At 34.4% G+C, this 10,585-nt stretch overlaps 1 protein-coding gene across 1 annotated transcript; it reads left to right on the top strand.

Moving 5' to 3' along the window:
• The first annotated feature begins 1,531 nt into the window (after window positions 1-1,531).
• On the top strand, window positions 1,532-7,591 carry LOC115712762 (probable LRR receptor-like serine/threonine-protein kinase At1g67720). The gene is made up of 15 exons (XM_030641115.2): window positions 1,532-2,225; window positions 2,331-2,868; window positions 2,957-3,468; window positions 3,640-3,769; window positions 3,949-4,020; window positions 4,104-4,172; window positions 4,274-4,345; window positions 4,477-4,545; window positions 4,663-4,835; window positions 4,920-5,173; window positions 5,338-5,464; window positions 5,567-5,632; window positions 5,716-5,902; window positions 6,030-6,162; window positions 7,001-7,591. Exons 1-15 carry the CDS (start codon window positions 2,153-2,155, stop codon window positions 7,322-7,324), a joined length of 2,799 nt encoding a protein of 932 aa, XP_030496975.2. The 5' UTR covers window positions 1,532-2,152; the 3' UTR covers window positions 7,325-7,591.
• The last annotated feature ends 2,994 nt before the right edge of the window (window positions 7,592-10,585 follow it).

Here is a 10,585-nt window from a genome sequence, read left to right as displayed (position 1 = left end):
TATAATCACAAATATATAAAAACTTATCTTATATAAAATTTAATTTTTTATATATTATTAAGGTTTTTTAAATATAAATTTATATATATATTTGATAAAAATAATTTATAGTATTTTTATATTATGTTTTATCAAATTTAAAAAATAAAAAAAAAACTCAAGTATATAAGAAAATTTTAGGTTGATATTGTTTGTTAATATTAAAACAAAATATAAATTATTTTTTAAAAAAAATATGAAATTTAATAATTATTTATTTTATTCTAATTAATTTATTTTAACTATTTTTATTTTTTTAATATATAATAAATAAGTGAATATGGTTTTAGTACAAATAAATTTATTATAGTCTTTTAATCAAAATAGCTTTTTCCAAAAGTTAGGGTTAGAGCAGCTTTATCACAAGACGGTATTACAAAAATAGGCTAAGTGTCAGAAGCTCCGATTACTAGAGAAAAATTAAGGAGAGGAGCTCTGACCTTGTGGGTAGTTTTCTAAATGTAAAAAATGAGCTAAGGGAGCTCTCCTTTTATAGGTGAAGGAGACCCACAAAAATAGAGAAAAAATGAAAATTAGATATTTTTGACCGTAGATGATAATCCAACGGTAAAAATTAGCCTCTGATGGTGATAATCATTTTTCAGAGCCCAGCGGGACCCGTTGCGAGTAACTCGGAGCTTATTTTTGTAACTTCCTTGGGGTAAAATTTGGTGTCGATAACTTCAGAGTTTTGATTGAAGTGTGAGACATGACTTAATAGAGAATTGAAATATCTTCAAAATGCAAGTTGAATCGCGTCAATCAGATCAATATTGAGTGAGTTATGACTGTTTTACTAAAGGCAGCTCATGGCCCAACACCTAAGTTGACAACCCAACGCCTAAGTTGATATATAATGTCAACTTAGATTAGGAGTGACAATCGGTCGGTTATGTTCAGTTTTTACAAATTTATAATCGACTGGTCACTTACGATTTTTATAATTCTAGGGGTGAAACCCTAGTTGAGAATCCTATTACTTATCATGTTTAAAAATATATTTTGAAAAATAAAATTAAAAACTTAGTCAAAATAGTACAACTACTTAAAAAATATGAATAATTATAAATTTCATTTAAACTGTAGTTTCGAACCAAACCAAACCGTTCTTAATGGTTTAGTTTGGTTTAAGAAATTTATTGGTCTGGTTTGGTTTCTAACATTCAAAAAAACTGTTATACTAGTTTGGTTCAAAAACTATAAAAATTTGGACTAAACCAATCCGTAAACACTCCTAATTTTCAGTATAAAAATTAATTAAGAGATTATAATTAACTTTCCTCTTTAAAATAAAAAATCATTTTACTAATTTACTGTGGTTCACATCAATTGAGATATTAAGTGTGGTGATTATAATAACCATGGATTGATGAGATGATATAGATGGGGGACCAATATATGGTGTCCAAGATAAAAAGGGAGCATCATATGCATACTTTTTCAAAGTGTAAAGCTACTAAACAAGTTGGTCCAAAAGAGATTTTGTTGTGTGCATAAAAATAAGCCAAAGGCAATTAAAGTAGAATGGATATTTATAATTTAAATGCAGAATAAAATTCCATTCCATTAAAAAAAGTCTTATAAAATTCTGATACTGCTAAAGATTTAGCTTTTGCTTTATTATTTAGATGCTTTTTATTATTTTATTTTTTTATGCATGGGCATGGCCTTTAGATCTTTCCCTAAGTTCCCATGAAACATAACAATTAATATAATTTTAATAATGTATTAGATAACTAGCATTACTTGTATTTTTTTTTTTTTTTGGTTTTGTTTTTATCTTAATTTAATTATTTCAAGATTAAGGTATATGGGGGGTCACACTGATTAAGGGAAATGCCAACCAGAAATGAAGTAAAGATCTTTTTATTATATTTCTTTAACTTTTTCTTTTTATATTCCAAAACCTCAAAAAGACACAAACGTGAATGAACATTATTACTCACCAATCAAAGAGAAAAAGTTCAATTTTTTATTTTTTCTGAAATGTTCAATCTTAAGCCATTAGTAAAAGCATGAGTCTTTGTAATACACTAGTTCACTAAAATGCTAAACCTTGAAAACATCAAAGACAGAGGGTTGTTTTCTTGAACTTCCATCATCACCATCATCAATGGGTTTTTATATTCATCACTACTTGCTTATTTTTATCTTTCTTGTCCCAACTGTTCTGTGCCAAGTTAAAGGTATGTTCTTTCTTTCTTTCTGTTGAGTACTTATAGTCATAGATGGCCACAGAATATGAAACTTATTTTGAAGTGTGTTTTTTCTTTTTTCTTTTTGATTTGAAGATTTTATCAGCATAGATTGTGGTGGTACCAAAAACTACACTGACCCAAGTACAGGACTAGGATGGATTTCAGACAATGGAATGATGAGCCTTGGCACATCAGTAGTAGTAGAAAACCCAGAAAAGAACATAACCCAGCTCCAAACACGACGAGAGTTCCCTATAGACAACAGAAAATACTGCTACACTTTGAGAACCCAAGAGAGGAGAAGGTATTTAGTACGAGCTACTTTTCATTATGGCAGTATTAAAAATGAAGATACATACCCCAAATTTAAGCTTTACTTGGATACTACTGAGTGGTCTACTGTCACCATTTTTGATGCTTCAAGAGTCTATGTGAATGAAATGATTATAAGGGCACCGTCTGATTCTATTGATGTTTGCATTTGTTGTGCTACTACTGGTTCTCCATTCATATCCACCCTTGAACTGAGGCCTCTGAATCTTTCCATGTATGCCACTGATTTTGAGGATGATTTCTACTTGAGGGTTTCAACTAGAGTGAACTTTGGTGCCTTGACCAAAGACCCCTTAAGGTAAGTTGTAGCAACTTGAAAGGAGTGAACTTTTGTTTTTTATTGGCAAAAGGGTGGTGTTAAATGCAAAAGAATTGTCTTTTTACAGGTACCCAGATGACCCTTATGACAGAATTTGGGATTCAGATCTGGAAAAGAGGCAAAATTATTTAGTTGGGGTGGCTTCTGGTACTAAAAGAATACAAACATTAAGGGATATAGATGCAAGGACAAGAGAGTACCCACCTGCTAAAGTAATGCAAACGGCAGTTGTTGGCACAGAAGGAAGGTTAAGTTACAGATTAAATTTAGAAGGATTCCCTGGAACTGCTCGAGCATATGCTTATTTTGCTGAAATTGAAGACTTGGGTCCAAATGAGACTAGAAAATTCAAATTGGATGAACCTAAATTACTTGACTATAACAATGCAGTGGTAAATATTGCTGAGAATGCCAATGGAAGCTACAACCTTTATGAACCCAGCTACATGAATGTGAGCCTAGACTTTGTTTTCTCATTTTCATTCCTTAAGACCCCGGATTCTACGCGAGGGCCGCTTCTAAATGCTATTGAGATCAGTAAATATGTTCAAATTGCTGCAAAGACTGATAGGCAAGATTGTAAGTCCACAATCTTTACTCCTCACCTTCTTTGATTAGAACTATTATTAGCCACTGTAGCATCATTTTTAAGTGTTAACAATATTGTCTTTTTGCCTAAATTTTGAGGCAGAAGTAATGCACTTTGCCATTATTGATCAGCTGTTTGCTGTTTTTTCTTGCAACTTCTAGGGAATGTTATCAACACCCTTCGCTTGATGTCTTCTGAAGTTGCATCTACTAATGAAGGTGATCCTTGTGCTCCAACACACTGGGAATGGGTGAACTGCAGCTCTAGTGCACCGCTGAGAATAACAACAATGTAAGTTGCTCATATTATTTACTACTTACATACTAAGAATAAGTTCTTCTGCACAAACATTACATTTTCGATAAAACTTCTGAAGTTTTTAATTTGTTGTGGTATAAAGGAAATCTAAAGCCTTCAACTTTAATCGGTTGCAACATGCATAGAATTCAATTCTCTAACCTGTTTTACAGTAACCTCTCAGGAAAGAATGTGAAGGGGGAAATCCCAACTGAGCTAAACCACTTGACTGAACTATCAGAGCTGTGAGTGTTCTTTGCACTAAACAATAGTTTTGTTTTCTTCATCTACATCTTTCTCCACAAGTAATTTCTTTTTTCTCTCTTAGGTGGTTGAGTGACAATTCTCTCACAGGAAATTTCCCTGACATGAGTAATCTTATCAATTTAAAAATTCTGTAAGACTTGTTCATTTTTGTGAATTTAATTTTATTTTTAAGAGAGAATATATCTCCAATTATACTTCTTTCTCTTATCCACTTTTAATGGTGAAGTGTAGGCATCTAGAGAATAACCAATTGACTGGTCCATTACCTTCTTATCTGGGGAGCTTGCCAGGTTTAGAGGAACTGTATGTATCAATATACTTTTATTGCATCCTGATGAATGAAAGATCAAATTCAAAATAATCCTTTTTACTTAGTTACATGGTTAGAAGAAATGTGTAGTGATTCTTTTGAACTTCAAATGTGTACATGACAGGTATATACAGAACAACACCTTCACTGGGGACATCCCTCCCGGAATATTTAGTCGAAAAATAAATTTCAAGTAAGTTTAGAAATTTCCTACAGACACCAATTTAGCTCTAAAGAGAGTGACTTATCTTTCAATAGTTTAAAATCAATAAATATTTTCTTTTAGCCTTTACAATTTTGAATTGTGTAGATACCAAGATAATCCTGGATTACACCAAGAGGCAGAGGAGAAGAATCACTCAAAGTTGATAATTGGAATTTCAGTTGGAGCATTTGCCCTTGCATTAGTTCTATTCTTGGGAGGTTTATTGTTTATACGAAATCGCCGTTGGAAGGCATCTCAGTCAAAGAGTGATGAAAAAGGTCTGTAAACCAGGTTTCTGTTGACTCAATTCAGTATGGTCTTAATTTCTGGCTGCAATCTAAAATATCTTTTGTGCTTGTTAGGTTATTCTCTACGTGCAAGCACCAAGCCTTCGACATTCTTTTCAGTTTCCCGAGGTAGTCATCTGATGGATGAAGGCATAGCTTGCTACATTACACTCTCTGATCTTGAAGAAGCCACAAATAACTTTTCAAAGAAAATTGGGAAAGGAAGCTTTGGATCTGTTTATTATGGAAGGATGAAAGATGGAAAAGAGATAGCAGTGAAGCTCATGTCTGAGCCGTCTAGCCATGGAGACCAGCAATTTGTAACTGAGGTATTACTATTACTCAATCCATGTAATGTCTCATAGTTCATATTGACATGAGATTGTAATTATTGGCTATGAACTAAATGATCTTAATATCTTATGATATCTGAAATAACAACTATGGATAAGATAAAAACTCAGCATTAATGATAAAAAAAACACACTTGCAGGTTGCCCTTTTGTCAAGAATTCATCACAGGAATTTGGTTCCTTTAATTGGATATTGTGAAGAAGAGCATCAAAGTATTCTGGTGTATGAGTATATGCACAATGGAACCTTAAGGGATCACATACATGGTTCTATTCTCCATCTTCCTATTTCATAAATTTTCTTTGCATTTTCCTGTTTAACAGCAACAAAACAGATTAATCAACTTCTGTGTAATAATTTTGTTTCAGGTACTACTGGCCAGAAGCGCTTAGACTGGCTACTTCGCCTTCGGATAGCAGAAGATGCAGCTAAAGGTTTAACATACAACTTTCTGACTAACCTTTTCATGCATCTTTTTCCAAGTGATTCTATTAAAGAAAAATTTAGATATCTGTAGGTCTTGAGTATTTACACACCGGATGCAACCCCAGTATCATCCACCGAGATGTGAAAACAAGCAATATTCTGTTAGACATCAACATGAGGGCGAAAGTTTCAGATTTTGGATTGTCAAGGCAAGCTGAGGAAGATTTAACTCACATATCAAGTGTGGCAAGAGGAACTGTAGGCTACCTAGATCCCGAGTAAGTTATTTAGTAAGCTCTCTATGAATTAATAATGTCAGGACTGGACAAAGTATAGTTTAATCGAGTGTTAAGCTACACCATCTCTCTTCTGCATTTTCTTAAGCTTATTATGTCAATTCTCCAGGTACTATGCTTGTCAGCAATTGACAGAAAAGAGTGATGTGTATAGTTTTGGTGTTGTTCTACTTGAACTCATATCAGGAAAAAAACCTGTCTCACAAGAAGACTATGGAGCCGAACTGAACATTGTTCACTGGGTATGGATAGTAGTAGCTTTCTCTCATATATTACCAATATTTGCTTTAGTTATATCAACATAAGCTAAGCAAAATAATGCTAAAACTTTGTTTTAAGAAATTCAGTGGAAAACTAGGTGAACTTGAACATAAAGGCATCTTAATGAGAAATAGGATGTTTGACTGGTTGAGAAAGTAACTGAGTCCAAGCCTAAGCAGGTTGAAGAGATGAGTATTAGAAGCCTGTTGTTCTTTGCTTTATCAGTTTTTCTGAGTGCATACCTTTGAATTGTAGAACCTATAAATGCAGTGCTAGTATGAAAGTCACCCACAAGAAGACATGAATAAATTCTAGACAGCAATTAGAGCCAGAACACTGCATAAGATAAGTGGGTTTTATGTGTTTTTTCATATCCTCAAAATTTAGGATAACACCAAACAAATAAGAGAAAACAGATCATTTGGCTCTGCCTCCTAAAGTCCCATCTTTCTAACTAATAGGGTTGGCCCCATATCCCACTCCTTCTGAGTTGTAAGTGGGTCTAAGCTTGTTTGTTGTTTGTTATCTTTGTTCTTTATTTAATTAGAATCTTTCTTAAAACAAAAATAAAATACAATAAACCATGGACAAAGCATTAAAGGCTGAGTTTTAGTTGGAACTTGTCACAAAGTAGTTTAATTATTGAATCATCAGAATATCCTTTCTTTGACTTGTTATGTAAAGCTTTGATGGAATATTGATAAGGTAATATAAAAAGACATAAAAACTAGATAATTCTTAGCTCATATCTAGCAACTGCTGATGTGATTTAGTTAATAATTCAGAGTTTTAACAACTTCAATCTCTTTTGCTTTGCAGGCAAGATCCTTAGTTCGCAAAGGCGATGTGATAAGCATTGTGGATCCATTTCTAGCAGAGAATGTTAAAATTGAGTCAATGTGGAGAATAGCAGAAGTTGCCATCCAATGTGTTGAACAACATGGTGTTAACAGACCGAGAATGCAGGAAATAATTCTCGCCATACAAGACGCCATCAAGATTGAGAAAGGCGTCGATGGAAACTCAAAACTATCTCCTAGTGGTTCAAAAGCGCAATCTTCACGAAAAACTTTACTGACAAGCTTTCTTGAAATTGAGCCTCCTGACTTATCAAATGGCTACTTAGTCCCCTCTGCAAGATAATTCTGTATTATTTGCTATCTGATGACTTATTGATAATCAAAGTAACATATGCTGTTTTGCTTCTAAGACTACAAAATGGTCCATACCCAATTGTAAAAAACACTTTTTTGTTTCATATTTTCTTGTGTTAGAAGACACAGTATGTATATGAACCAACAAAGAAGATAAGGTTTTGTTAGCTTCCTAAAGTGGTTATGTAGCTTTCATCCCATGTTGCAGATATAGATTATAAGAATATGTGGTCAACTATGGATATTAAAGCTTAAACCCCAAGTTATTTCTTTGTATTATAATCTCACTAGACCAAATCTTAAGATTATAAATTATAATTTATTCAGAATCAGGTGCATTTTTCTAATCATTTTGTTGTTGTTATGTTTTTCTGTATTAAGATGAACTTTTCAAAGTTGTTCATTACTAAAATATGCAAATCGATTCAATTTCATTGGCGGACTTTTAGTCTAGAAGATTTCAATGCCTTATACTGTTTAAAAACACTTTTTTTTTTTTTTTTTGTAAATATTTATAAAAATTTGAAATAAAAAAATAAATTAATATTTATTTTTCCTGATAAATAATCAAGCCATTGATATCAAAGTCCAACTTGATGACAGACATTCTCAACAAGGACCAAGTTGTACTAAAATTTTGAAATAATAATTATGTTATGATATGATAATATGTGTTTGGTTCCTTCAAACGTTTTCTTAATATTTTCATTATTTGACTCTAGTAAAACAAATTTGTACTAATTTTACAAAAATAATATATTTAAAGTTTTAAAATTACAAAAATATTGTATTCCGGAAAAATAAAAATTAAAATAACTAAACAACAACCTTAAAACAATTTAACAAATAACTATAAAACAACAAAAATATAATTACAAAACAACATAAAAAAAAAAATATTGATCTAATTACAATAAGCAAAATAATATCAACTCCAAATGTACCCTAAAGGAGCCCGTCCTTGGCTCGAGAACCTATACATGAGTTGCGTACAGGGTGTTAAATCCTTCAAATGGAGCCCCATCTTCACATATACAGTTTTGAAGATGATGTTGGAAGAGGCTCCATCATCCACCATACAACGAGCTACCGTCATGTTCCTTAGTTGAGTGGTTATGACCAAAGGATCATTATGAGAGAATCTCACATGGGTAGCATCTTCTTTAGTGAAGATCATGGTAGACTCTTCCACCTTTGGCTGCTTTGGATCTCTTTCCTTTACAGCCAGGACTTCATTTCTTTGCTTGTGATGGAGAGTCCGAGCGTAACGGTCCAATGCTTTGTTTGTGTCCATCAATGTGGGGTCCATCGATGACGACGCGCTATAAATGGCCAGCAATCGGTGGGGGCAACATGTCATTATTTTTTTTGGACCTGGGCCTGGTTTTGGTCGGCTTGGATATAGCGATGTAAGTGGGGCTTGTTCCTTCTTATTAGGAACTCAATTTCTTCTTTCATGTTCTTATACTCATTGGTATCGTGGCCAAAATCTTTATGTTCTTATACTAGGTGGGATGGTATTTGTTTGGAGGACCAAAATTGTGTGTAAATTCCAGCAGTGAAGGTTTCTTAAGAATCAAATCTACATGTAGACAACTTGAAGTACCACTACTATGCAATTTCAGGTAAAGTTTCTGGAAAAATCTTGCAACAGACATCGTCTATCTCCCCTTGTAGATCTATTTGGATCTCAAAGTATTTGATATGGGCTAAGGGATCTTCTTTCCCAGTGTACATTTTTTAAGTTGGTATTTTGAACTTGGTTGGCAAGGGCAACATATTAATGCATGTAGAGAAAGGGGATCCTCGAGTCCTGTCAAGTTCAAGATCAAAAAGCTTTGGGTCGAACAAGCCTTGTATTAGGTTCTTAAGTTGACCCATTTGTGCTTGCACTGCAGGAACAACTCTGGTCGTCCCTTGTCTAGCCAGACCTTCTTGTGGGTTGATAGGAGGTTGGTCATTTTAGGGCGGGATGTTTCCGTTTTGATTAGTTATTTTTCGATTTAAGTCATCTTGAAGGTCTCCTTCTAGCATGGGACCCATTCTATCAAACATAGAATCTCTAGGCCTTAGGTTAGATTTTGTTCGAGCATTTCGGGGAGGAATGTCGTTATTATGCCTGATGTTATTATTACGATTTCTTCGGTTGGTGCGTGCATCAATAGGGTGGCTAGTGGCACCATCCTCATTGAGATTGGGATAAGATTCCCCACTGCGAGACCTACTTCGATCTTGCTTGGGTAGGATATCTTTCTTCCTTCTTTCATCTCTAGGAAGGTCCTAGAACTGGTCAGTCCTACCATATGTCCCATTGGACAGGATTTTCTCATCATTCGGACGATTAGGAGGGACCCTTGTTTGGGAAGTAGTTGGGCCCACTGGGCGTGAGGTTTGCCCACGGTCCCTAGGGCATTAAGTTTCTTCCGAGACATAGGTGGCTTTCCCTGAAAGGAGTCCTTTACAACTAATGGTTCTTCCACCCTGGATCCAACCCTTTGATTGAACCGTCTAATCAGTTCATTTGTCTCCCTATTTTCAGTGGTTTAACTCCATGTGGTGGGCTTGTAGGATCGTTGCTTTTTGATCCATCAACTCCAGAAATTTGTGTCTCTACTGAGCAAAAGCACGGCCTACAATAGCCCGTATTTCTTATTGCCCATGATGGAGGAGGTTTGTATGATCTTGAACTTGGCCCACGTCTTCTTTTAGCCTGGCTAGTTCATAATCATCTCCCAAGTCCACATGAGGTTCGTTGAGGCCAGTCTGGTCAACTCCAGGCCTTAGGGGTGAAAATCGGTCGGTTTTTACAATTTTGTAACCGACCAGTCGATTACGATTTATATTTTACAAAAACTGTAACCGACCGTTTAGAAATTATAACAGTGTAAAACCGACCATACAAATTTTGGCAATTTTTAGTAGTTTTTCGGTTTGGCAGTTTTGGACGGTTTTTGGCAATTTTGGACGGTTTATTGCGGTTTTTTGGTTTAACTATTTTTTTTATTTCAAAAACCGAAATTGATCGCCATGTCAAAAAAAACTGAAACTGACTGCCAAATTCGGTAATGACGTGGAACCAAAAATTCGGTTACGGTCTGGTCGGTTTGATGGTCGGTTTCAGTTTATCAGTTTTTATGAACACCCCTACCAGGCCTGATTTCTCCAGGGTACACCTAGGGGATGGTTCTTGCTTGGGGAGCTTCTGTGGTACTTGTTGGGTTTTATGCCCTAAATAAAACTCATTTCAATA

This window comes from Cannabis sativa, chromosome 4, assembly GCF_029168945.1.
Source record: "Cannabis sativa cultivar Pink pepper isolate KNU-18-1 chromosome 4, ASM2916894v1, whole genome shotgun sequence".
NCBI classification, from domain to species: Eukaryota; Viridiplantae; Streptophyta; class Magnoliopsida; order Rosales; family Cannabaceae; genus Cannabis; species Cannabis sativa.
This window is presented reverse-complemented; position numbering and strand designations above follow the sequence as displayed.